Source organism: Theobroma cacao, chromosome 3, assembly GCF_053813885.1.
Source record: "Theobroma cacao isolate CCN51 chromosome 3, ASM5381388v1, whole genome shotgun sequence".
Lineage (NCBI taxonomy): Eukaryota > Viridiplantae > Streptophyta > Magnoliopsida > Malvales > Malvaceae > Theobroma > Theobroma cacao.
In genome coordinates, this window is record NC_142641.1 from 40,158,718 (window position 1) to 40,186,348 (window position 27,631).

Below are 27,631 nucleotides of genomic sequence, written 5' to 3' on the forward strand. Positions count from 1 at the left end.
TTCCTAGCTCTCCTATGCATATGTAAACTCAGAGGACTCTCAAGTAGCCCAAGGACAAATACTCCCAATGTCATTGAAATCTTGAAGCTTTGATACAGTATATATGTAGAAATTAGCGTTTATACTTGCTACGTGCTTTTTGTGTACAAATCATGGTCTCTACTCAAGGCACTTGCCAATCAGAAGCGTGAGTGGTTGGATTTGAACCTCCACACCTCCAGTGCCTACTTTAATCGGGCTTTCAAGTGACAAAAGTTTGCATGACAGAACACAAACATTAACACCGCAATTAAAGCCACTTTTGCCTTCAGATTATTAAGTATAAACAAATTACAGAACATCTGTTAGGTTGTCGCATATTGCAAAAAGGCTAGTACTAGCCTGTTTATTAGCGTGTGGAATATTAGCCTTAGATAACATGTACAAGTGCTTCTTTGGTGTGGAATCACAAAGCTTCGTTTTCAATCAAACCAACCGAATTGGTTTGCGTTTTACTTGTCATCACTCTAGCAGTCTAGCTACATTGCCTTCAAGCATTTGCTCCAGTAGGTAACAGGAAAGGTTTGTAGGCTCTCAAGATCTGCTTCATGCATCTCCATGGCTTAAGTCGTAGAAGGACGATCATCAGGCCTCATCTGTATCCACCACAATGCCGTTATAATAAAATTCTTTTCCATTTTCTTTTCCTCTTCTGTCGCATCTCCCATTTCTACGTCCTTCCCGTCATTGAATTGGTCATAAACTCAAGAAGGACAGTAAACTTGACTCCAATGCTCCACAAATGCATCCAAGTTCTTCCTTCTGCCAGCCATTCCCATCAACAACATCCCAAAACTGTAGTTATCAGATTTATAGGAGACGCCTTTGATGTTTTTGTAGAACAATTCAGGAGCCATATATCCTCTTTTTCCCCTAGACTAATGCAGTCAATGGCATAATGCTATCATCTACTTGGTATGATGTTGCTAGCCCAAAATCAAAGACTTTTAAGGTGAAATTCTCTTCAAGAAGAATATTTTGACGTTTGATATCAAAATGTTTTTTACACATCACAACCACGGGGTAGATATTCAAGGCCACGAGCCACTCACACAGCAATCTCACATAATCTTTCCTAACTTATAGTCATATGTCCTCCTTGGGGGAAAAAATGTATTTTTCCAAGAGAATCATTAAGCATGCAGTCATGTTTATTTTTTTTGGAAGAGAGAGAGTCATCTTTATTTGATCCCAAAGCACAAAAACCTTTGATTTTCACAAAAAAAAAAAAGGCACCAAAACCTTAATTTTACCAATTTCACGTGGGTGGATCGTATATCAATGGTTGCAACTGCATTGATAAATTTTTGACCATTTGCTTCGAGCTTTCCCATCATGTTTATCGCTACAAGACGACTGCTATGGAAGTTTCCTTTATATATGGAGTCATAACCTCTTTCACTTAATTTGTCTTTGAAATTGCCCTTCGTTTTCTTGTTATCGCAGTAAAGGTGCCTAACGGAACACTGATCGAAGGGCAATGCCATGCAAGGTTTAGCACCGAAGAATGATTGAGTTTGAAAAGTAATACTAGTAGCGACACTCATCTCATGCTTGGGAGCAAGAGTTGAAAGTTAAAATATGCAAGTCAACTTAAGTACGATTATGTCTATCAGTAGATTTGCAACTAATAAAAAACCAGATTGGACTCGGACAATGTATGATCTGCTCAATTAAACTAACTCAGGTCAGCCCAGCCCAAAATTTATGCATGCTGCCATTGACCTTGTAAGTGACTGGATCTCTGTTGACTTCGTAGAAATTTACTACGGGAGACCTCGAAGCTTCGTGGAAAAGTTTGACAACACTCGATGGGTCCGCCGCCTGCAGAAAAAGGATCACCAAAAAATTTGACTTTTGAAGTCTGCATCGACTGTTCTTACTTCGCTAACATTACAATTAGAAAAGTAGAAAACCTAGAAAGGATTTTGATATTAGAAAAAGAAAAAGGAATGCTGCTGGAAGTTGCAGTAGACTAGAATTATCTCCAAATATTAAAGGTTGATGATTCTTGCATTATAACATGAAATTCAATCGAATCCTTTACTACTTATCTTGTGAGTGGAGCTCAGACAGCAATTGACAACTCCCATATGCAGTTTCGTCCTAAATTTCTGAATCGATCCCACCATAAGAGATCGATTATTGCAATCACTTAATAGATGTTCCTGCCCCCACTACATATAAAAGCGACCCGACCTGTGGAAAAAACAAAAAAGAAAAGACAAAATGACTCAAAATGAGAGTTTTTATCAGAAAAGGAAAATTAAAGTCAGTCTCCACGATACAGGTGCCCCCACTAGGATCACAACAATATTTGGGAATCATTACACAAAATATCAAAAAGGTCAAAGAATTATTGGGAAGGTTTTGTCCACTAAATCGAAGGAAGATATACCTTTTTTTTTTTTTTTTTTTGGACGTTTGATGTGTAAGGTTTTAGCACTGAAATTAGTTAAGATAGAAAAATTACGTAGAAAACTTTGTATTTCACAGTAACTTTTTTTTTTTTTTTTGCTACTCGTAAAATAGGAGAGCACAATTGGAGGATAAAAAAAAAGACAAATTAAATGGGACTTACCGTGCATGTTCTGAACTCTGAAGAGAGAACCAATATCGTTCTTAAATGGGACGATATAGGATCCGATTCAATGACAACTTTGTAATAATGATGGTAAATTACTTATTCTGCTTCGTCTTGGTAGTGAGTATGGCAGAAGCTGTACCAATCCAAGACGAATGCAAGGTGACTACTTGCAAACACCATGAACCACCCGTCAAGTTTCCCTTCCGATTGCAAGACCGCCAGCCGCCCCACTGTGGCTATCCTCATCCTGGGTTCCAACTCTCTTGCTCAGAAAACAACCAGACCGTGCTGAATTTCCCACGTTCAATGAAGTTGTTGGTGAAGCACATAGACTATAAAGAACAGCAGATTCGCTTGTATGATCCTGGTCATTGCCTCTGGAAGCAGCTTTCAGATCTCAATATATCTGCATTTCCATTCCGGTACGAATGGCTAAGCTACAGCCGCCTACAAGCTTTTCAGCCCAAGCCAGTTGACTTCTACACCTTGTTCAATTGTTCAAGCAAAGATGAGTTTTTGTACCGACGCTATAGAATCCCTTGCTTAAGCAACACTGGCTCCCAAATTATAGCTTTCGGTTCTGATGAGCAGCCATATGACGAGAACCTGTTAAATTGCAGCAAGACTGGCAACATCTCAGCAGCAATTAATCCATATCTTACCGGTCCTTTCCAATTACTTTGGGACAAACCAAACTGTAGACACTGTGAAGCCCAAGGCAGGGGATGTAAACTGAAGAGCAATAGCAGACAGGATCAAACTGAGTGTTTTGATATCCCCAGGCACCATAGAGGTATGTTGTCACTATTGCACTGATCCTTTATTTTATTCAAAATTTTTTGGTTAGACTGCATTCACCCTGAAGAATGTTGTTGGGTTTAGTCTGATGTATGCACCTAAATGAAGCTTAATGTTTCTAATGAGCCCAAATTTGAATTTTCTTTCACTTATGACTTGGGAGGAAAACTGCTAAAATAGGAGAAAACACTAAAACAGAAGAGGGTGCAAAGGGGTAACAATATTGGTTTTCACTGACTAGGAATTCGCATATGCAGATTTTTTTTTAAAATCTTCATGTAGTTTAGAGCTAACTAATTTTGTTCTGCTCTGTTTCCAGCATTTATGTTTTTGTGATTGTATCTTGAGCTTATCAGTATTGTATTTCCGAGTTTATGCTTGCATACCTTTCGAATATTTGTAACTCGTAAGAACATAATTACATCACGTATCAAGCTGATTAATTTCGATTGTTTCGCAGGTGCACGAAAAAGGCTAATAATTGCTGGTAATTGATTTTTCTTTTACCCTTCAATTAGTGAAGACAGATCGATGATGAAGCATTATTCTAACAGGGAATATGCTATTTTATTTTGCAGGTGTAATCTTAGGTTCTTTTATTCTTGCAACGATTGTCATTGGAGTTGGCTGGGCACATCGTTTGAAGAAAAGAGAGCAAGAAAGCCAACTCAAGATTGAAAAGTTTTTGGAAGATTATAGAGCAGTTAAACCCTCAAGATACTCCTATGCTGATATTAAAAGGATAACAAATCATTTCAAGGACAAATTGGGACAAGGAGGTTATGGAACTGTCTTCAAAGGAAGACTTTCCAATGATGTTTTAGTTGCTGTTAAGGTCCTCAATAATTTCAAGGGAAATGGTGAAGAATTCATCAATGAAGTGGGTTCAATGGGTAGAATCCATCATGTCAATGTGACTCGATTGGTTGGTTTTTGTGCCGATGGATATGAACGAGCTCTTGTTTATGAATACCTACCAAATGAGTCATTAGAGAAGTTCATATTCTCAGCAACGGGCGAGAATCGTTTCCTTAGTTGGGAAAAGCTTCAGGATATTGCTCTTGGTGTAGCCAAAGGTATTGAGTACCTGCATCAAGGTTGCGAGCAACGAATCCTCCATTTTGATATCAAACCTCACAATATTTTGCTAGACCACAACTTCAATCCCAAGATCTCTGACTTTGGCCTAGCTAAATTGTGTTCCAAGGAACAAAGTGCTATTTCTATGACAACAGCTAGAGGAACCATGGGCTATATTGCACCCGAGGTATTGTCTCGAAACTTTGGAAATGTCTCGTACAAATCAGATGTGTATAGTTTTGGAATGCTATTGCTTGAAATGGTTGGAGGGAGAAAGAATATAGATGTTACAGCGGAGAATACAAGCCAAGTGTACTTCCCAGAATGGGCTTATAATCGTTTGGACAAAGGAGAGGAGCTGGGGATTAGAATTGAAGATGAAGAGCATACAGGAATAGTAAAGAAACTCACAATCGTTGGACTTTGGTGCATTCAGTGGTATCCCGTAGATCGTCCTCCAATGAAAGTTGTGGTTCAAATGTTAGAAGGAGAGGGTAGCCTTCTTACAGTGCCGCCAAATCCTTTTGCCTCTACGGATCAATCGAAGATGGGTGCCAACATGCCTAGGAAGCCTGTTAATAGAGAGCTTCCCGCTATTGCTGAATTAGAATAAAAGCAATCTATCTATAGCTAATAGCCTCGTAGTTATTGTTAGAAAAAATTGACTATGATTCATCTATTAGCTAACTTCCATTATTAACATTAATAAATCCACCTAATTAATGTTTGTCATTTAGTTCCATTGTTAATTCCTACTTCAGATTGTTTGGGGTAAAGATCCATTCCTACATTAATTTAAACCATATTACTCTCCAATATTATACCCCAAAAAAAAATACCACCGTTTCAAAATTCAACGAATTGTTCATTTGATTTAAAAAAAAAGGAAAAATACAAATTAATTCAAAATGCTTTGCTCTTAGGTGTTTCTAAAATCTTTCAATATTATTAACAAAATTGTATAAAATAAAATGTATATATACTTTTTCTTTAATAGTTATTAATATTTGCAATATGTTTCAAATCTATTAATAAAAGTCATGTTAATAGCATGTCAAGCTATATATTAATCTCATGATAGTCTAATCTTTAATTTAAGGCTTTAATTTTATACCTATACTTCTTAGGTAGAGCAAGGGCATACTATCATTGTAAATAGCTTTAATTAACTTTATACCTACGTACTGTATCTTTTTGTTTTTCTCTTAGGAGTAGTGGTAACTTAATTTTTCAGGAGTTGTTTTAATCTAGTTGGAACAACAACATCCCTTGCTAGTAAATGGTATTAGGTTGTCATCAACTAGATCCATAGTTCAATATGATACGATAGGAGGCTTTCTCCATAACAGTAGTACGAAGGGATGAAACTGCGAGGAATGGAGCAGTTGTCCTTGTCCAGACTCACATCTGGAGGTCGCAGCGTTTGATTAACGTAAGAGATGTCTAGGACATAGAAATTCACATATTTCATGGGAAAGTGATGCGGTTTTTCTTGCACTCCACTTCAAGCCTATGGTTATTATTAGAGACGGAGTTAAGGGGTTGGTAGACAGTGACAGCCGTCATTTATTAATTTTTATTTATTATTATTATTATAAATATAAAATTATATATAATATAATTATTTTTATAATTTCTTTTTAATCATTTTTTTATTCAAAATCTTGAATTTGTCATTCATCACTACACTTACGAGGTTGACCTTTTAATCGAAAGGGTAACTGACGTTCATGTTTCCACAAAAGAAAGGGCAGCAATGCTTGTTTTGCTCCTAGAGATGCAAGGATGAGAGAATGTCAAGGGGCCAAAGAATGGTACCTAGTTTTGCTGTTAGCATCGGTGGAGAACGTTCGAGAGTAAGGCTGACTAGGTTAAGTCTGGTAATTAGAAAAGAAGTAATCGGACGGTCTAATCATCTTCACTATAGTGCCAGTCAATCTACGGCTGCAATTGAAAGCGAGTCCTCCTTTGAAAAGAGTCACTCAACTAATAAGTCGGAAATCATTAAGTAGGCACGCTGAAAATTATGCTGCAGGAGCACCTCTTTTCTTTCTTTTGATGCGATAGGGCCAAATATAGCCCTCGATTAATTTGCTGTGGGTCACCCTCCCTAATTGATCCATCCTAGTGAATGAATGTCAACATCTAATTGATTAACTTTGGATGTAATTCAAATTTCAAATAAACTAACCTGAGAGAAATAGCAAGAATTTTGCCATACAATAGGAAGGAAAAAGTGAGATATCAGTGCTTCCTTCATTTGTTTGTTTGGTTTTTTTTTTTTTTTTTGGTGAATCCGATCTTCACCTTGTTGCATGATTTAACTAAAAAGTTCCATGGCTTTGGGATTTGAAATATGAAGCTGTTGAATGAGGCTTTTTTAATGAATTTTGGCTTATACGGTCTCACTTCAATCTAGTAAAACAAGAAGAGAGTCGGAGTTATAACTTTATAACAATCTGGAAGATTAAGTTGAGATTACCTAAAGCTCTTAGGGCCTTATACATAATATAATATCCGAAAAAACATGAAGGGAAACAAAAGTGAAAGAAAAAGCAAAGCATGCACATCTGGCAGAGTCAGAACTGCAAGACACTAAACTACAATTTGGAACCAAAAAAAAAGTTATCTACAATTTTAGCCCTTAGAAGCAGAAACAATTGAAGGATTCTGACAATAGCAAGATGGATAAATCATGAATCCTGAACTGGCGAAGACGGCCTTTCTGGGGAATTCCTGCAAATGGGGCAGGTAGCATTCAACCGAAGCCATTCGTCAATGCAATCAGCATGGAAACAATGTTGGCATTGGGGTATGCTCCTGAGGGTCTCCTTGGGCCAGTATTCACACAAGCATATCGGGCAAGTGTTGTCATCGGGCTTGGGCAGGCGCCTGCTCTCACCAATCACTATTTTCGGGTACGATTCTATAGTTGGGCCATCCAGGCCATCCTCAATGGTGGGCTGTGGAGCGACCGTTGCGTTGAGCTCCGGGATTGAGTTGCGTCTTACAGTACAAGACTGGACCTTGCCACAGACGAAGCATAATAGCCCTAAGATACACAACAGAGTTGGCACTCCGGCACCAACTGTGATTGCATAGCGAACACTCCTTGTAATACCTGATAGAGGAGTTTCAGCTTTACAGTAAATATTACTGAACAAAATATAATTGATGGCAATCTAATTGTATTGCTCAAGGGAAAAGAAGAAGAAGAAGAAGAAGGAAAAAAAAAAGATGAAATAGCTTGGGTCAAACAGCCTATGTCAGGATGTAAATGCAGTTTAAAGCTCAACTACCAGAAGACCTGTTATTCTCCTTGGGCTGACTTTTTAGAATCCATAAAACGTTGGTCTTGATTAAAACTAAGAAGAGGTTAATAGCAAAAGGCTGAAAAAGTCCAAATGTATTAAATGTGAAAGTGTATCTTGCCACTTAGAGACTTTCCAGACATGGCCGCGAACTTGTTTATAACTACTCCTCCTGCTCATGGCTGTTGGTATCTGAAAGTATGGAATGTTTGATCAATTCAAGCAGTTGGCCTTTCGCTATAAACGTAGATGTCAACGAGATCAAAAGGTAATTATTACAGTGGGAAAGCGTTGAGCGCAATTCCAGCAAAAGAGCACTTCAAACCTTTCACTGGCCAATATTATACTATTGTTCAGTCAACGCTTATCGTGGTTCTGGAAACTGAAAATGTAAATTGAATGGCATTAACATTGGCCTAAATAAAGTCAATTCAGATTGGTTTCATTTGCTTCAATCAATCAGCTTTATTTTTTGTTCCAGTACGGTGACATGAAAGTTCATTCTGAAAGATCCTTCGTCGATCAAAAACGACAAGGAACCACCAGATTTTCTTAAGGATTCACACTTTCAAAGACACAGAGCAGAAAGAAAGTTACCTCGTCCGGGAGCATTTGAACAAATAGTTTGACGAGTAGAATTGGCCTTTAGCCTACATTCGCCGCCCCGTGACTCACATTTCCGGCACTTGGGTTTGTCCCACGTTAACCGGAGATTGTTGCTGAGGTCTGATTTCAATATTTGATCATGGGAAGCCCACTCAACAGGAACTGCAACGGTTGTAACTCGTTGGCAGGACGATGACAAAGAACTGACAACTTTTGTTGACGAAGTAGCAAAAACCGTGTAGTTACCACCACTAAGGCAAGCAATTGGATTGAATCCATACTTCAAATAGTCTAACGAGCAATTGATGAACGTAAATTTTTGATAATTAACACCATTAAATGGAGAACCAGAAAGGTTAAGCCAAAGAATTCTTTGAGGAAGGCAGTTGTTGGGATCATTGATCCAAATTTCTTGTGCAGCATAGTCTATCCCTTGGACACTGAATTTTCCCGAGTAAGGCAGCTCGAGTATCGTCTGGTTTGAGCTATCACAAGATAAATGAAAACCTGGATAGCCACAAGACTTAGACTGCCGGCCTTCAATCCGGAAAGGGAATCGAATCTCTGGCTTGGTGCTGCGACACGCGGCTCTTATGCATGTATCTGTGCTTGTTGTAGTGTGTAAGTAGGAGCAGAAGAAGAAGAAGATAAAGAAGAGGAGATGGGAGAAGATTTTGAGAGTGTCCATGTTGAACACGCTTGGAATGAAAAGCTACCAGACTACCACACCAATAATATGAGTAGAATATCAAAAGCTCGAAATGAAACACGGGTCCACCTGATGTCTGATGTCCATCGGGCAAGTCAACCTGCCCAACTGCTTCGTTTGAAGCAGCGTAAATCCTTAAATAAAAAGACAAAGAAAGCTAAAGATCATAATATTTGGAGCCCACCAAAAAAATAAAAATTCTAGCAATTTTAATCAATTATAATATAATTTTAGCTGAGGAAAAAAAATATATAATTTTATTTCACAAACATTTAATACAAAGTCTAACACAAGAGCAAAGATCAAAGTTAATACTACTAATCTTTATTAACACATAAAAAACGAAGATGAGGATCAATGATTGCAGAGTCCACCCAAAATCCCAAAATTCTAATAGAGTCTCTACAAGACATTAAAACGTGATACCAAATAGCATATTTGCACTAAATAAAAACAATTGAACAAGCATGAGGTACACAGTTGAGACTTGAGAACTTGGGATGTTGGGCTGATCATTAGAAAAAGGAAGTTGGAGGAGGCAATGGCTAATGGGAAATTGACTATGAATTTTTGAGCAAATGATCGAATGGGTGATAGCCAACTTGCTTTTAATGGCTTCGTTTATTTTCAAAACCCAGAATCTGTCAAAGAGCATGAAACCACTCAAAGACACTGATAGGAAATTCATCATCTTGACTTCATATGAATAAATCAAACAAAATTATTATCAAATTAATGATCAATAACGCGTGAATGCTTATTAAGCACGACATGATCACATTGGACATCTGAAAATTGACTTTAAAGTAGTTTAAAAAAAACCAAAGAACAGAACCCAGATGAGATAATAAGAGGCAAAACTAACCCCAGAAATTCCACAAATTAAAGTTTGAATTTATTCTCACAATTACAACACTTCTCTTTAACATTCTTACTGTATATATATAAAATAAAAGGAAAAGAAAGAATCAAAAGTCGTAGCAGCGACCATTGCGTTCCCAATCACCGTAGCGAGTGGGCTCAGGGCCTCTGGGCCCCCCGACCTCACCCGTCTGTTTATTCACATGATCCCCATCTTCATCATCATCTTCTTCATTTTCCTTATTCTCAATTTCAGGATCCTCCTTCACCGCTTCGCGCTTTTCCTCGTTGGCTTTTTCTTGATGGTTCAATTGAGGTTGCTGAGCAGAGCAACACAAGAACCGACTCGCCGAGTTGGATCCGAACCGAGTCATTGGCTCCGATCTGACACTACTTAAAGACGGTTTGGGGATAGAGAGCTCGGAGATCGATGAGAATAGACGGCTCAGGGTGGCTCTTACCATTGTCGCTGCTTTTAAGGTACCTGGTAAGAAAAACCTAACTTGGATTCGTCGAACGAAAATACGGATTCAAATGAAAGAGAAGAGTGGGGGGGGGGAACCTTAAGCACGGCGTCGTGTTGGTTCTCGATACTGCAGCCACGCTTTGATGATAAAAATTTGCAACTTGTAAACTGTAAAACGGGCTTCAGGCCCAAAATAGTATTGAGTTGGGCCCATAGTGCAATTCAATTCCAAAACCCAACCCAAAGAATATATATATATATATATAGATGCAAGCTAAAAATCATTAAAGAAAGGAAGTATTTACGATTTGTATATGAATTCGAAGATGCCAAAAGGTTTGTGGAGCAAGCAAATAAAAGGAATTCTAAAACGTTGTTTATTAATAGTGGATTATCATAGAATATACTTATATTTATATTTATATATGCATATGAAAATACTGTGGGTAATTATTGTTAGGGTTAGACAAAACTTAAATAAGACAATGAAAGATGGTTTATGTGCAGATAGATATTTTCCACGAGGAATGACGGACAAGTTGGTCCCACGATGGGACCTTGTCCAACCCTTAGATTTAGACCTTATTATAGAGTAAGGGTGACTGAAAACTTGGATAAAAATCTTAATTTCGAGTGATAATGCTCGGTCATGTAAAAGTGAAAGAAACCTCCAGAGAATTCTTTGCAGCAGAATCCAGTCCTACCCAGAGGACTTCAATCCTAGCTGATATTTCTGAGTACCCTTTCCTGTCTTGTATTAAAGGAGGGGAGAAAAAATAACAGCGCGGGTAAAATGCCAAAATTTGCACGGTAAAAGTTGAAATCGGTAATTTATTTATTACTCATCGGTAATTTGGTGACTTGATCCGATTAGATAAAAGTAAAAGGTCTGTTACAAGATAGCAATGATTACCTCGACTTCCAAGGGACGGACAAGCAGAGCAGGGTAGGGAGGAAGGTAAAGTGAAGGGTGGAAGATGGGAGCAGAGCAGGCACTGAAGAGAATTCCACGCATTAAATTCCCTCAAAGACACCCGAAATCCTCTGCCTCAGGTCACTCCTCTTTCTTTTCTTATCATTTACGTTGTAAGTTTTTTGCCTTTTTGGGTTCATCGTCTCGTCTGGTTTTCGTGTTCCTAGTTTTGAAATTGAGTTTCATTTTTACGTTGTGTTCCAAAATCAGCAACTTGGTTATCCTTATCTAACCCTAAATCTCTGTTATTGTTTGAGCATGTATTTCATTTGATGATCTTCAGTTTAATTCATGCTTTGTTCTTCCGATCAAGGTACTAGACATGCTCTTTGTTGCTTTGGTCGGTGGGAAATCCATTCTGAACTATAGATTATGTCGATTTTTTCTTTTTATTTTTGAAGGTATCCTCTTTTCTGATATCCTTTAATGAAAGGAGCATTTGAGATGGATAATTGCTAAGAACACTGCTGATGGCCCTTTTTTTTTTTTTTTGAAAAGTCAATGTGTATTATTAATAAAACAGAGGGAAGCAATCGTTCCCCTCTGAGAGCTTACAAGAAAGATTTAGCCCTGTTAGACACAGTTGAGAAGAACAGTGCTAAATCACCCAAACCAGCTCATAACAGGTTCTATACAAAGTCAAAAACTCTCCGCATCCCTATTCACACAAGAGTCAGTGCAACGAAGAGGCTCTCATGAATACCCTCGTTGAACTTTAATACAGAGATGAATCCCAACCTGTGAACCCTAAACCGTTCCCATCAAGCACAAAACATGACGCATTCTCTCTCTCCCTCCCATCACGAAAGCAATATCAACGGTTGGCATCAACATTATAATTTTCAGCAAATAGCAATAGGGAAGGCTGCTGATGGCCTGTTAATAAAAATTAGATTTTGGTAAGCTGTAGACGATAAGAAAAGTGGGATGGATTTGGTTTGAGCTGATTGTGTAAGTTGCTAAAAAACGAAAGGCTAAGAGCAACAAATAGCTCGACTATACAAAGTAATGCATGATGAACACAACCCAGAATCAAAATCCAAGACATAATAACTCCTGTGAACAAAGAAATCCAAGACATAATAACTCCTGTGAACAAAGGAGTCTAGTAAATTTGGCCGTAGCATACCTACTTGTACAATATTTGTTACAAAAATGTTCCTGATTCAATTTCTTGTTTATGTCCATTAAATGAAATAAAACAGTTCTTTTATTATTGAAAAATTAAAATATAATAAAATCTATCTTTATAGTTTCCCAAATCAATCTATGACCCTTTGTACACCTTCTCTCAATAACTTCACAAGAACACATTCACTCACTCCCGTTCTAGCTCCAGTTAGAACAAAGACAAGTCTAGCTCCACCTAAAACAAAAAATAGAGTTACATTGTATTTCCTCGCTCTTGAATCACTGCTCATTTTTCTAAAGTCTTGAAAACCATTTTTGTAATAGAATGAGATTAACATTTAATGTGGAATAAGAAGTTTAAAATTGTAAAAATTATTTAATATTATACACAAACAAGAATTTTAATCAAATAAAATTTAAAATTCTAATCAACTTAAAACCCAACAATTTTGGAACTAAAGAATCCAACTAACGTAACTCCTGTTGTATTTGCCTTCCTTCATGTAATTCTATATTATTAGATATTGGAGTTCTACTGACTCTACGTATTTTGAGATATATTATGATGACTTGTTTTGTTAAGTTTAGTGATATGGTATTGCAAGTTGTTAAGTCGTGTGATAAAATAAAGGTGCTGTGATGGAGGAGAGGTCGGATAAATAAGAGTGCAAGTCAAGTTTTCAATCAGACTGGCTGTTAAACTTTAATGAAGAGAGACACAGAAATGTGGCTCCTTTTTGACCTAGGAATACATATCCAAAGTTCTGATATTTATCCACTGAGACCTCAATTTACATGTGTCTGTTCGTGAATGTGGCTTTTGCTGTCTGGTGGTCATCGGTTATGGGCAGGTGCAGTTTTTCAAGTGTGATTTGTGTAATGTCTTGACATTTCAGAACAGGATGTCGAATGGCAACCAACAAAACAAAAAATAGAAACAATAAATAAAGGACGTAGGTGGAGAAAAGTGTAAGCTCAGGATATTTCTCTGAATAGAGGCCTTAAATGAACTACAAATCTACAATCTATTCTATTTCGTTGATTCTAGTTGCTAGTCATTGACTCCTAACGGCAGAATCAGATTTCGGACCACATTTGCATGAGCTTTTCTGTGTTCCTTGGTCGGCTAGACAGGATAGAAACCAGGATTTTAAAGCCTTGTCCTTGGTTTATTCTCCAAACCAATCTCATTTTGTATTCAAGTTGCCATTTATATTCCAAAATCATTTCCAAGTTTGTTGTGTAGGTTGTGTGTCTGAAACGCAAGCAAGACCCAAATATGGGAACATCATCGATAGCTTCATTACAAGGTCAAGGTCAGATGTTCCAGCACCGCCCATCAACACTGCTGTAGGAGGAAAAGCATCTCTTCTCCCAAAACGTACACCTGTCTCTGAGAGGGAAATAGAGGCCATTCTGGTAAGCAAAATAAATGGGGAAATGAAAACTATTTCTGGCTTTCTTTTCTTTTTTCTTTTAAAGGTTTAGAGCTGGTTCTAACGTGTGTCCATTACCTTGCAGTTGGGGGGCTGCTTCTGACATTTCAGAGGACAAGCCTGGTCAAGCAACGCAATCTACCTGGTCTATTATTTCCTTTGTTGCGCCGTGAAACAGATTTTCAGAATGTAACTACTAATGTGTTAAAAGGCTTGTGAGCTGGGGATGGAGAGATCTCCAATCCATCTTTATGAACTGTTATGGGTGAGAGTACATTCTCAGTAAAATAATTATGTACAAGGAGCTTCTGTTTCTTCATGAGGCAAAGACCGGTTTAACCTAGTCGCAATTGACTGTAAGCCTATCCATCGACCGCTTTTCAGCAAAAGATGAAGGGCACTCAAATCATTTTACTATCAGGGTACAATGGTTTTACACATTTTACCCTTCTTTTTTAAAGTAGGAAATTACCTTATTTCAATTTTTAGTGGAATAAGACAAATTGCAGCAGGTGTTTTACCCAATTTTCTTTTCTGTAAAAAGGATATCCAATCTCCAGAAACAATAAATACAAAAAAATCCCCACCTTTTTTTTTTCTCAATCAACGATTAAGAAATAAAACTGTACATTATTCCTTTATGACAACCATGAGAGCAAACCTTGAAACAAGCCGGGTAAAACCTATAAACAAGATGATACATATGAAAGATAAAATATCCCCAAACCTATACCAGTCCCATGGAAGTCGTTTATTGATTTTTGCTCAACCTTCTGCGAGTGCCTTATCCTACCACAACTTCTCAAATCCTTAAATCTCTACCAAGCCTTCCCAGGTCCTTTTGCTGCGGACTAAGCATCCCTTGGTGGTTATCCACAAGATTATGCTTATTTCCAGCAGTGGTCATCCATGTGACAACTCCCTTTGGAAACTCTTTCTCTATTCTGAACCAGATTGACCTTCCTTCTCAGCAAATTGTCACAAATAGTAATAATCAATATCACTTATGTCATTACTGTTTGCTGCCTCTGAGCAAGGTCTTCATGTCTCTTGACAAGATCTTTCTGGCTCTCGCCATCAACACTTACGTCCTCATCTTTCCTAGTCAGGTATTTGTCAACTTGTGCAGCAGCTTGCCTTCCCTCTGAGATTGCCCACACAACTAATGACTGACCACGGCGACAATCTCCAGCAGCAAAGACTCCATTCACATTGGTTGCAAAGCGACCATACTCTGCCTTTAAGTTTGATCGGTTGTCTTGCTCCAAACCTAACTTGTCTGCCACCGTCTTTAAAATCAAAGAGCAAACAAATGGATGAGCAATGATCAAACCATGCAAATGCTTTTCTATAAATGTATATATATTGAAAAAACTTATAGAACCGCACCAGGTTTATAATAAATATAATATCATCAAGTAACATTACTAAGTTAAATCAAATAATTGAAGGCACCAACTAGCATTCAGGTATCACTACAGAGGGCATTAAAACTTGATAGCCGCAAAAGGATTATAAAAAGGGAGTGATCACAATACTCACCGACTCAGGCCCTAGGAACCCCATGGCTAGCAGGACTAAGTCAGCCTCAATTATTTCCACGGAACCCTCAACTTCTTTGAACTGGAACTTCCCACTGGCATCTTTTTCCCAACGCACTCGTACCACCTCAAGTCCTTTCAAAGTTCCATTCTCATCTCCCACAAATCTCTTAGTCAAAACTTCATAGGATCTTGGGTCTTTACCAAATTTGGCAGCAGCCTCTTGGTGTCCATAGTCTACACGGAATATGCGAGGCCACTACAATTCCATAAAAAAAAGGGGGGAATCAGTCACATAAGATGTCTAAACACTAAATATTCCATTTAAACTCTCAGCTCTTCCATTTAATATCCCTAACCAAGCTTCCATCTTATAAATTTAAATTACTTGGGAACTGGTCACACTTAGCCTCAATAACAAAGCAACCAGACCAAGAAAAAAGGGATTTTACTGTCTAATGCATTTCGGTTGTCTAGAAGGAAAAAGAAAAACGAAAATGAAATGAACATTTAGAAAAATGACAGCTACTATCATGATTAATAATCCATTAAGAACCTATATTCTTTTTCCTTTCACATATTAGAAAGCACAGCAAAAAATCATCAGGAAATGGAGGATCAACTGTCAAACCTGTGGCCAAGGATTGCCAGGAGCTCTAGTTCGTGGTGGCTGAGGAAGTAACTCAAGATTTACAATGCTACTACACCCATGGCGGATAGATGTCCCTATGCAATCTGTACCAGTGTCACCACCACCAATGACCACTACTTTCTTGCCCTTAGCAGATATATAGTTACCATCTTGGAGATTACTATCAAGCAAACTTTTACTGTTTGCATGAAGGAATTCCATTGCAAAATGAACACCAGATAAATTCCGTCCTGGAACAGGAAGGTCCCTGCATCAAATAAATAAATGCATTCAATTATTCACCCATGTTATAATGCATATTAGTTGATTATCTAAGTATTATTAAATTATCCTTTCTGGCTAAGCCATCATCATCTGATTGTTAAGAGTCAGAATCCATAGAGAAAGAAAGATTTTTAGCAAAAATACTGACACATCTCCAAATATGGTTGATAATCAACAGTCTTCTTCCATCTAAGATTTACCTGGGTTTTGTGGCTCCGACTGCCAAAACAATGGCATCATTTTCCTCTCGTAGCTGGTCAAGGGAATAGGAAGGGTCAATTCCAACATTTGCATTGACCACGAATTTAACTCCTTCCTCAGCCATAAGGTTAACCCGCCGTTGAACTACATCAACCTTGTCAGCCTTCATGTTAGGGACTCCATACATCATAAGCCCTCCAATTCTATCAGCACGCTCATACACAGTCACGGAGTGACCCATTCTATTTAGCTGATCAGCAGCAGCCAAACCAGCTGGTCCACTTCCGACAATAGCAATGCTTTTCCTGTAATCATAAACATATATCAAAATATACTTCTTTAGTGAACATGTAAACATCTAAAACACATCAATCTTGTTCAAAGAAGCATAGGCATCTCAATTGAGTTATGCCACAAGATTTTAAAACTTCACTTGAACCCTCAACCAAGAAACTAATGAAGTGGTTTAAAATAAACAACTTGAAATGTAACATAGCCCTCTAGTTATATATACTGAGGGAATAACAAGCCATACCCTGTTCTCTTGAGAGGAGGCCGTGGTACCATCCACCCTTCCTCAAATGCCTTGTCTATGATAGCACATTCAATGCTTTTGATGGACACAGGATTCTCAATAATACCCAGAACACAAGACCCTTCACATGGTGCAGGACACACTCGGCCAGTGAACTCTGGAAAGTTATTTGTTTCTAGAAGACGATCTAGTGCTTCACGCCACCTATTTTGATACACAAGCTCATTGAATTCAGGTATTTTGTTTCCAAGAGGGCATCCAGAGTTCTCCTGCATTTATGAAAATAAAAGAGATCTTAAATTTAACCTGTATTTTGTGTAATTCATTTCCAACATGACAAAGAAAAGAGTAAAAGTAGTAATGAATACCTGATGGCAGAAAGGAGTACCACAGTCCATGCAGCGAGCAGACTGTGTCTTTAAAAGTGGGCCAGGTTTTGATTCCTCCATGACCTCCTTCCAGTCATTCATCCGGACATTAGGATTCCTGTATTGGACGCCTTCACGCTCATAAGCAACAAAACCACGATGTTTCACAGCATCAGAAACCCGAGAAGGCCTCTTGACTGGTTTGGCCTCTCCTTCCTATAAGATCCAAAAGTCAAATTAGATCTAATCAAATAGTGCATGAAACCAATAGGCAGTATAAAGAAGATAGCAACCAAATACCAGAAAGAAGTGGGGAGCAATACACAAAGGTGTAATACAAAATTAACAAATTGAAGATTTCTGGAGACGAGTTGAACACAAAAGAGAAAAAGAGAAAGAGGAAGAAGGCAGGTTTACCTCACCAACACTAAATTTTAATGAAAGAAATCAAATAGAAAAGAAAAAAGATAAAGTTAAATTGACAAAAGGAGGGAAGAGAAGCTAAATTGTGAGGTGGAAGCAGAGACTTTGTAAAAGTAATATAAGAAAACATAGTAATAACAAATACAACATACCTGACTTGATTCCTCATTCATCAAATTTGCTGCTAACTTCTTGAGCTCTTCGAAAGCATCTTTCTCCACCAACTCTGCTTCGTCTCGCTCCTCAGCTTCTTTTGCAGCACGTTCCAATGCCTCCTTAGAGGCTTCCTCTTCTTTCACCTTTGCTAGAACGCGCTTGTAATCCCTGGGGAAGACTTTTATGAATTTGGGCAAAAGATTCTCAAAGTCAGCAAGTACTTCTCTGGCTAACTGGCTGTTTGTATGACGCTGATGTTGCTGAATCATCATTTTAAGAGTCATAATATCCTCCTCTTCTTCAACTTTATCAAGGTCTACCAGCTCAGGATTGCATCGAGATTGAAATTTCCCATCCACATCAAGCACATATGCAATACCACCACTCATACCTGCCGCAAAGTTCCTCCCAGTTTTCCCAAGCACAACAACAGTCCCACCTGTCATGTACTCGCAACCATGATCACCAACACCTTCTACAACTGCTTTGGCACCCGAATTACGAACACAAAATCTTTCTGCTGCCATTCCATTGAAATATGCTTCCCCACTAGTAGCTCCATAGAGAGCCACATTACCAATTACTATGTTTTCTTTAGGATCAAACCGACTTCCTTTTGGAGGATAAACAACAATTTTGCCACCTGATAATCCTTTACCAACGTAGTCATTGCTATCGCCTTCAAGCTCCAGCATGATGCCAGGGCACATGAAAGAGCCCAGGCTCTGTCCTGCACTTCCTGAGAGTTTGATATGGATGGTACCAGCAGGAAGCCCTGCCAAGTGATAGCGCTTAGTTACTTCATGGCTAAGCATTGTTCCAACTGCACGGTTCACATTGCATATAGGTGTTTCAATGTATACAGGAAGACCTTTCTCTAGAGCAGCTTTAGATAGTTTAATGAGCTTTTGGTCCAAAGCCATATCCAAGCCATGATCCTGTTTTTGAATACAATATTGAGCAGCTTCAGGGCGAATGTCAGCAGCAGGTCTGAGTAATAAGGAGAGATCAATATTCTGAAGCTTCTCATTATTCCTTAGGACTTCCTTATCAACTTCAAGCATATCGGAACGGCCAACCATCTCATTAAGTGTTCGGAAACCAAGCTGAGACATTATCTCTCTCACCTCCTCGGCAAGCATAAAGAAAAAGTTAATGACATGTTCAGGTTCTCCAGCAAATTTTTCTCGAAGCACAGGATCTTGAGTAGCAATGCCAACAGGGCAGGTGTTCTTGTGGCATTTTCGCATCATGATGCAACCCAGAGTTATGAGAGGGGCCGTGCTGAAGCCAAACTCTTCAGCACCAAGAAGTGCAGCAATGGCCACATCTCTTCCTGTTTTAAGTTGGCCATCAGTCTGGAGAACAGTGCGGCCACGAAGATCATTGGCAACCAGAGTTTGGTGGGTCTCAGCTAAACCAAGTTCCCATGGGAGCCCAGCATTTTTTATGCCTGTCCATCGTGAGGCCCCGGTACCACCATCATGACCTGATATCAAGACATGGTCAGCATGCCCCTTGACAACTCCACTAGCAATTACTCCCACTCCAGCTTCAGATACTAGCTTCACACTGATTCGAGCCGATGGATTGGAATTCTAAAAAAACAAAGAATGAGTGTCAGAGAGACTAAAATCATAGAATATTACATCTTAGAAGCTCATAACCAACTCTGGTAAGGAAAGGAGTTAAAAATAGGCTACAAAAAAGCATATATATTCATGATACATGTAGAAACAAGTAAAAGAGCAGTAAACGCTCCTACCTTAAGATCATGAATTAGTTGCGCAAGGTCTTCAATTGAATAGATATCATGATGGGGAGGTGGGCTGATAAGTCCCACACCAGCTGTAGAGTTTCTGGTGACTGCAATATCTCCTATTACCTTATGACCAGGAAGTTCACCTCCTTCACCAGGCTTGGCACCCTGTGTAACAAAGAAAATTTTAGTCAAAAAATAATCAATCTACAAAGAATAATTTACTTCAGTTCATATCTTAACCTCACCAAATGTCAAATGTAGGTATCAGTTAAAGATGCAAAGTCACTCAGAGGTGCTTTGCGGACACAGCATCATCTGCCATGAACATAAATCCATAAACAAGAGGAACCTCTATTCCAATTGGAATACAGGCACTAAATACAAATAGACAAGCAATGGCAGAAACAACTAAACAACAGTACAGAACTCATAAACAATAAATATACCTGAGCCATTTTTATCTGTAATTCATCAGCATTTGTAAGGTAATAACTTGAAACTCCAAATCTCCCACTCGCAACCTGCTTAATGGCACTTCTTTTTGGATTCATCAAACCATCAGGCAGAGGTTCCATACGAGATGGTTGCTCACCTCCCTCACCTTTAAGCAAAATTTGAATAAAGAACATCAAGGTTTGGTTTTCCAACAATAAAAAATCATCATGCAGAAAAGCAACAATTAAAGGCATGATTATAGGCAAGTATGCCCCAAAAACTACAGCTAAAGATCTCCCAATCCCCTCAAAACCTTCCACCAAAAAAAACAAAACAAAACAAAATAAAACAACCCACCAGAAAAAAGAAGATAAAAAAAAAAGAACATTTATATGCATTTCAAGGAAGAATATTTCAAAAAAGTCCAGGACCATAACTTCAAAATTTCCCACCATAGGATCAAAACCATTTTCAGGAACAAAGTGGGCCATAGGAATTTAAAATGAGCACATTTCTGATTAAATACTTCTGTAAGAACATACCTGTATTTGATTTCCCCCCTATTCTATTCATAGCAATAGCCAGCGTACTATGTGCCTCCAATGATATAGATCCATAACTCATGGCCCCAGTACAGAACCGTTTCACAATTTCACTGGCAGGTTCCACCTCATCCAATGGGATTTTCACCCCTGCCTCTTTGAACTTCAACATCCCACGCAGATTACAGGATTTGTTCAGTTCATGAATACGTTTGGCATATTCCTTGTATGCAGCAACACTATTACTCCTAGCAGCTTCTTGCAGCTGTGCTATAGCAAGAGGATCATTCAGGTGCACTTCACCACCTTTCCTCCAGTGATAATCTCCAGGATTGGGCAGTGCCACAGCTTCTGCACTTCCTGGAGCAAGAGCCCGAGAAGGGAATGCTAACTCATGCAAATGAAGTGCATCACGAGCTAGCATCTCAAATGTTGCTCCTTCAACTCTGCTAGGAGTTCCTGCAAAGCACTTCTCAATCACTTCTGATGAAAGACCCAGAGCTTCAAAGATCTGAGCACCCTTGTATGAGGCCAAAGTAGATATTCCCATTTTGGCAAGAACCTTCATCATTCCATAGTTGCTTGCCTTGAAATACTTCTTAACCAGCTCATGCTTTGAGTAAAACTCACCACTAGATTTTGGAGGGATCTTGCCATCTACCTGTAATCTCCAAATGGCCTCTATGGCCAAGTATGGGCATATAGCATCCGCACCAAATCCAACCAGTGTGCAGAAATGGTGCACTTCACGGGGCTCTGCAGATTCAACTATCAATCCCACTCGAGTACGTTCAAGTTTTTTAACAAGATGGTGATGAACAGCACCAACTGCCAAGAGGGAGCTTACAGCAACACGCTTTGACGAGAAGGCTACACATTTTAAGGACGGGAAATTAGTACCTTAAAGCATGATGAATCATGAAAAATAAAGAATGGGAAAGAGGAGGACAAGTGCAGTATCATGCCACATAACTTTCAATCAAAGATCACGAAAAAACTCTAGCTTTATTTATTAAGTGTTGGGAACAATGTAGTACCTCTGTCAGAAAGCACCAATAATGTATAACCTTCCTTAATTGCATCTCGTGCTTCAGCACAAATCCTGTCCAAGGTTTCCTCCAATCCCTTCCTCCCACGGTCCTTTGAATAAGTTATGTCAAGAACCTTACTACGCCAACCTCTGTAGTTCATCTTTTTAATTGCTTCTGTCTCTTCAACTGATAAAAGAGGCCCCTTCAGTGAAAGACGATGACATTGCTCTTCAGTTGTTTCCGTTAGATCCCCTTCTGGACCAATCATGCATTCCATGGATGTCACTATTTTCTCTCGAATGGGGTCGATTGGGGGATTAGTGACTTGAGCAAACATTTGCTTGAAATATTCAAAAGTAAGCTTCTCCCGATTGGACATAACTGCCAGAGGAGTATCATTTCCCATTGAACCCAGGGCCTCCGTTCCATCTTTAGCCATGGGAAGAAGCAGCATCTCCAAAGCCTCAACAGTGTAGCTGCATGGAGACCAGAAGTCGCGTATTACAGAGTTTCTCATAAAGGCATTGGGATTGAGTTAGTAGTAGAGCATGACAGAGAGTTACATACCCAAAAGCTTTCAACGGAGCCAATAAACCATGAATTCCCATGTGCTCCATATTGTCATCATCATTGGAAGCCTTTAAGTCACAGATTAAAGCATCAATGAGACTTGTTCACAAAAAAAAAAAAAACCTCTACTTTATAAAGCAGCAGCAGAAGACAGTAATAATAAAAAAATTTTGAAACACTTACGGGAATCGCTCCAGCTATTGCTGGAGTGACCCTCTCTGATTCTTGAACTGAATCAACTATGTTGTTGAGTTCAATTTTTTGGCTCTCAAGCCATTCACCATAAGGCCTAGCAAGTGAATATTGTTGCTTCAAGGCATCGTCATCGACAACAGTATGCTTCTCAAAATCTACCAGAAGCATCATCCCAGGGTTTAGTCTTCCTTTTCTAAGCACATCTTCAGGTGGAATATCCACAACACCAACCTCACTGGCCATGATGACTCGTCCACTATGTGTAACGTAAAACCGACCAGGACGGAGTCCATTACGATCCAATGTAGCTCCAAGGTAGCGACCATCAGTAACTGCATATAAGTTTTTCATCAGTTGAAGAAGGCTAAACATCATGTTAAATCATTTTGCCAAGTTATGGACAGCGTTTAATTACATGATATCAGGGCAGGTCCATCCCATGGCTCCATTAGAGCTGAGAAATACTCATACAGGGCCTTCCGATGAGGATCCATATTTTTGTCATTTTGCCAAGCTTCTGGAATCATCATCATAACTGCTTCTGGAAGACTTCTACCAGCTCGAACCAGAAGCTCAAGAACACCATCAAAAGCCCCTACAAGCCAAAGAAAAGGATGAAAGCAGATAATCAAATACATGTCAGTCCAATGGACACTGATAGCAACCAAAATTTTGAACTAGGAAAAGGGAGAAAATGCAAGTATGACAGAAGCATACATTTATGAGCACATAGGCATGTGACTAAACAAGAAGAGATGCACAAGTTTTTACCTGAATCAGATGAACTGGCATCCACGATGGGCAGAAGCTTTTTCATCTCATTCTTTGATAGCCCAAGCTCCTTGCACTTTAATAATCCCTCACGTGCCTTCATCCTGATAAAATTCAAGAAATTCAGCCAACACCCTTAAAGTACTAAAGATAAAAACAGAAAGGAACATATTATACACTATTTCATCAAACCAGCCAGTAAAACCATTTTCCTATTTTTCTTTCAGCTTATCTACACACAAAAAAATTTAATTACCAGCAGCCAATTAGCAATACCAAGATGCATTTGCACACAAGTCATGAAACATAAAGAAAATCTATTTTCTTTCACAAGTAGACACCACTTCTCCACACTAACATTGCAAGTAAAAATTTCTGGAATGAACAACAAATTGTCACATCCTGGAATCATATGACATCATATACCTGTTAAACAACAACTTTAAAGCAGAGACAGTCAAAACTCAAATCAGACACATACATTATTTGTTTTATTTATCAATTGTTACCATTAAGAGGAACAAGATATGGCATGTGACCAACAACAAATCAAATAGCGGAATGTAGAAATTTGACAAGTACAGAACTTAGCTAGCAATGGGATTATTAAGTAGCTTCATTTATCGTGAAGAGGAAGATCTTCTCTAAGTTTACTATCAGTACTATATAATATCCTCTCAACCATTCCAGAAAAAAAAAAAGGAAAAAAATAGTAAAAATCTACACATACACGGATTAATCCAAAACTTGTGAGTTTCCCTACTACATACCAGTTTACATTGCCTCTGAGTGTATTAATCTCCCCGTTATGGCCCAAGACACGCATTGGTTGGGCACGATCCCAACTAGGAAATGTATTTGTTGAAAATCGAGAGTGTATCTGCATCAACAAAAGGAACACAATTGTTATTCACAACTTCCTCTACTCTGCTAGGAATCTAGGATCTGGTTTGAAAATGCGCACACAAATCTCTGTTCAGGGCATTTCAACAATGGTATACTGCAGTGCCTAGACATAAATATCACAACCCTAAGCTACCTTGCCCAGACACAAATTTCCTTTCCACCAGTAAATGGAAGTTTCATCCTCAAACAACCGATCATAGAGAGCATTGCAGCAATTTTCTGCAAACATGATTTACTTGACAGTGAGGTTTCTTACCAACTCACCCAAAGCATCCAATCCAGCATCCAAATTCAAATAGTTATCAAGGGAGTGGAAGAACTTAAGAGATCATTCAAACTTCAATCCCTCAGAAGTCATCCCTCAACCTTGCATCCCTTCAGTTACCGGTGGTTCCATGCTGTTTGAAGTATTGAGTTAGTGGAGAACGAAAGAAAGTGAATGGATAAAATATTTACCAGGGCCATGTAGCTCGTAAACCTTTCATTGCCAAGATCTGCATAATAGTAGTTTTGCAGTTGATCAGGCTTTAACTGCCCCTTATAAACAACAGTCCTGCACAGGCCAGATTAAGGTGTGAATAATCTTCACATGCAAAACCATTGGACAAAATTTCTTGCTTTAACAAAATCCAGCTTTCTAAAGAACAAACCTTGAGGAAAGAGAACATATATAAAAGTCCCTAACACCACCATGTTGGAGGTTTAATGCAGCTCGGATAGCAACCATTGAAACCCTCCTTAGTATGTACATCTGGAAAACAGTTACTGTGTTAGTGATCTAGTCGAACAAATAGAAACAACTTGTCGTGCACTTCACTCTTAGTACATGATTACCCTGGAAAAACTCCATAATCTGAATTTTATACTCCAATCCAGAAATGATCTTGCTTTATTTTTTCCAGCAAATTGATGATAAAGGGCACTTGTAAAATGTTAACACACAAAATGAAAAGCCTACCTGCTGTTCAAGGTCAGCCTTTGATCTAGGTGTAGGTGTAAGAAACACTTGCTCAATAACTGGCTCTGTCTGCAAAGCAGCATTGCCCAATCCTGAGTTATCTGTTGGTACAGAACGCCACCCAAGGACTCTATGACCAAGGGACTCAGCAACCTGAAAAAACCAATCAAATTTGGGTCAAGAAATGCTGTATAAACATGAAGCAAATTTTGGTTAAGAAATGCTGTATAAACATGAATTGCTGCCAGATGACATCCACTATGGTTGCCATTCCAATTACAGATGAAAAAATGATAAATCCTTGAAATTCGCTTTCAAGATACCGGAAAAGGATACTCTGTTGGACTGAAGCATTTTAAAATTACATAAAAAAAAGGAATGACAAGTGGCAAGAAAGTCAATAGAAAAAGTAAATATAAAACAAAAATTTACTTATTATTACTTAATATACACACAAAAAAGGACTGCTAATCAAACAAAACACTTACTAGCAAGTTGTGAAGATTAATTAATAATAAATCAAAGAACAGCTCTTTCAGTGTATACATTACCTTAGTGAATACATTTTTGCTTTCTTCCCTTCGGCTCTCAGATGTGGGCAAAAAGAACATGCCCACCCCGTATTCCCCCGATGGTGGCATCTCAAACCCAACATCCCTTGCAACCTGTCGCAGATAATAAAAAATGCTCAAAAAAACCAGAATTTGTTCTATTAATTACTCTGATTAATAAAACAAATAAATATGGGCTTTAAGAGACCCACTCCATTTATTATTCCTTTCGCACACTCACATCAAAAGTGGTAAAAAGAAATGATAAACAATCCATTCTACTATTCCACGGAATTAAATTCCAAACATAATTTTTAGGGAAGAAAATACTTTAAAGAAACAAAAAAGCTAAAAGTAGATAGCGAAACAATAAAACAAACAAACAAACCTCCTTATAGAAATCATGCGGAAGCGCCACAAGAATCCCAGCACCATCACCAGTGTTTGTCTCACATCCACAAGCCCCTCTATGAGACATCCGTATCAACATCTCCAAAGCATCCGTTATCTAACAAATTCCATCAAAAATCAAAACAAAGCTTAAACATCACCAAATACGAACACATAAACGTACATAAAAGAAAAATACATTAAAATATACACGTCTCCTGAAAACGTACAGTTTTGCGGCTGCTGCCACCGGATAGCTCAGCAACAAACCCGACCCCACACGAGTCCTTATCAAAAGACGGATCATAAAGACCCAGTGGCTTCTGAGGCACCCCGGATAATGAGGACCGCACCACGACCCGGAGTTTCGGGGCCTTACCCGGCCCGTCCGACTGCCATAAGTGTAACCTCTCCGATCCAGACCCCCGCAATCGAGTCCCTAAGAATTTCTTCTCCAAAGCCGCCGAGCACTTTTTCGTAACGGAACATCGAGCGGTTCTAGTTTTACGGCGGCTCGAGGGGGCGACATTCAGCTGAGGAGTGATGGAGGATTTGTTTAGTGACGGGAGTGAGTAAGAGCCATTTCGAAGCTGAAGAAGAGAGTTAAAGGCCGACGCCGATGACATTATTCAGAGACCGTTTTTCAAATCCGATTTTCTTTGAATGGTAATTCCTTGATTGTTAGTTTTCGATAAAATTAATATTTCGGACTGAAAGTTTATCTCCTTTTTCAGATTTACATCCGTTAAACGGATCCAGAGAGATTTGAAAAGAGATCTGAAAATCTACGGATTTTGAAAGATTTTTATAATGGTTTCTCGAGAAAAAAGTGTTGAGATTTTTCTGATTAGAATTTCAAATCCAGTTTAAGGAAACGAAATCCTTCAAACGAACAAATTTTTATACAATTATGAAAAATCTCGTTGTCACGTGCAGATTATTCAAGATCGAACTGCGAACCTCGATGAAATTAGAAAACGAAATTATATGACTCAACTATTAAAATCGCAACAAACAAAAAAAAACCCAGAGACCCAATCAGAGAACAAGAACAAGATTTTGAGCAGAACAACTTGGGAGCCTGCCCTTTAGGCAGTTCTCTAAAGAGATGAGACTGGATTTATAGAGAAAAAATTTAGAAAAAAAAAAAGAGTATTTTTTTTAGTGAGAGGAGTGTGGGGACCACGACTAGGAAGCTCTAAATTTACCCAGCAATACTCTCACCATTTTCTAGAGACGTGACAGCTCAGGGTTTCATCAAACAGCCACGTGTAGGTTACATCGTATGCGGCACGCGACAGCCGCTCATGGTGGGTCCCTCGACGAGGGGATAGACGCCTTGGGCGTGGCTGCTTTTCTTGTTGAGGTGCTTTTGGAAGAGGG

At 38.7% G+C, this 27,631-nt stretch overlaps 5 protein-coding genes and 1 long non-coding RNA gene across 8 annotated transcripts; 2 read left to right on the top strand and 4 right to left on the bottom strand.

Moving 5' to 3' along the window:
• Window positions 1-1,605: 1,605 nt before the first annotated feature.
• LOC148763824 (uncharacterized) lies at window positions 1,606-2,760 on the bottom strand. Its single transcript, XR_016025436.1, has 2 exons — window positions 2,621-2,760; window positions 1,606-2,238 (listed from the first exon to the last, which is right to left on the bottom strand). It is a non-coding gene; the product is annotated as an uncharacterized LOC148763824 (long non-coding RNA).
• Window positions 2,608-5,240, top strand: LOC18605738 (rust resistance kinase Lr10-like). The gene is made up of 3 exons (XM_007038940.3): window positions 2,608-3,419; window positions 3,885-3,911; window positions 4,003-5,240. The coding sequence occupies exons 1-3, from the start codon at window positions 2,666-2,668 to the stop codon at window positions 5,115-5,117; spliced, it is 1,896 nt and encodes a 631-aa protein (XP_007039002.3). The 5' UTR covers window positions 2,608-2,665; the 3' UTR covers window positions 5,118-5,240.
• Window positions 5,241-6,934: 1,694 nt separating this feature from the next.
• Window positions 6,935-9,239, bottom strand: LOC18605739 (RING/U-box superfamily protein). The gene is made up of 2 exons (XM_018117713.2): window positions 8,413-9,239; window positions 6,935-7,625 (listed from the first exon to the last, which is right to left on the bottom strand). The coding sequence occupies exons 1-2, from the start codon at window positions 9,107-9,109 to the stop codon at window positions 7,198-7,200; spliced, it is 1,125 nt and encodes a 374-aa protein (XP_017973202.2). The 5' UTR covers window positions 9,110-9,239; the 3' UTR covers window positions 6,935-7,197.
• Window positions 9,240-10,003: 764 nt separating this feature from the next.
• LOC18605741 (succinate dehydrogenase assembly factor) lies at window positions 10,004-10,595 on the bottom strand. Its single transcript, XM_018116934.2, has one exon. The coding sequence runs from the start codon at window positions 10,453-10,455 to the stop codon at window positions 10,099-10,101; it is 357 nt and encodes a 118-aa protein (XP_017972423.2). The 5' UTR covers window positions 10,456-10,595; the 3' UTR covers window positions 10,004-10,098.
• Window positions 10,596-11,144: 549 nt separating this feature from the next.
• LOC18605742 (uncharacterized) lies at window positions 11,145-14,316 on the top strand. Its single transcript, XM_007038944.3, has 3 exons — window positions 11,145-11,510; window positions 13,808-13,980; window positions 14,083-14,316. Exons 1-3 carry the CDS (start codon window positions 11,435-11,437, stop codon window positions 14,098-14,100), a joined length of 267 nt encoding a protein of 88 aa, XP_007039006.1. The 5' UTR covers window positions 11,145-11,434; the 3' UTR covers window positions 14,101-14,316.
• Window positions 14,317-14,500: 184 nt separating this feature from the next.
• On the bottom strand, window positions 14,501-27,350 carry GLT1 (NADH-dependent glutamate synthase 1). 3 transcript variants are annotated; one of them, XM_007038947.3, is made up of 22 exons: window positions 26,479-27,350; window positions 26,247-26,366; window positions 25,859-25,972; window positions 25,308-25,460; window positions 25,000-25,100; window positions 24,806-24,902; window positions 24,214-24,323; window positions 23,444-23,547; window positions 23,088-23,267; window positions 22,661-23,004; window positions 22,475-22,545; window positions 21,914-22,383; window positions 20,877-21,746; window positions 20,346-20,500; window positions 19,903-20,064; window positions 18,134-19,735; window positions 17,559-17,774; window positions 17,191-17,459; window positions 16,655-16,960; window positions 16,170-16,437; window positions 15,540-15,797; window positions 14,501-15,286 (listed from the first exon to the last, which is right to left on the bottom strand). In XM_007038947.3, exons 1-22 carry the CDS (start codon window positions 26,872-26,874, stop codon window positions 15,002-15,004), a joined length of 6,651 nt encoding a protein of 2,216 aa, XP_007039009.3. In that variant the 5' UTR covers window positions 26,875-27,350; the 3' UTR covers window positions 14,501-15,001. The 3 variants fall into 3 exon arrangements, with proteins under 3 accessions (XP_007039009.3, XP_017972849.2, XP_088660982.1); XM_018117360.2 differs by lacking the exons at window positions 25,000-25,100; window positions 25,308-25,460; window positions 25,859-25,972; window positions 26,247-26,366; window positions 26,479-27,350 and adding an exon at window positions 24,614-24,747 and having other exon boundaries at window positions 24,828-24,882; XM_088804856.1 differs by lacking the exons at window positions 24,806-24,902; window positions 25,000-25,100; window positions 25,308-25,460; ... (1 more) ...; window positions 26,247-26,366; window positions 26,479-27,350 and adding an exon at window positions 24,606-24,738.
• Window positions 27,351-27,631: the final 281 nt, after the last annotated feature.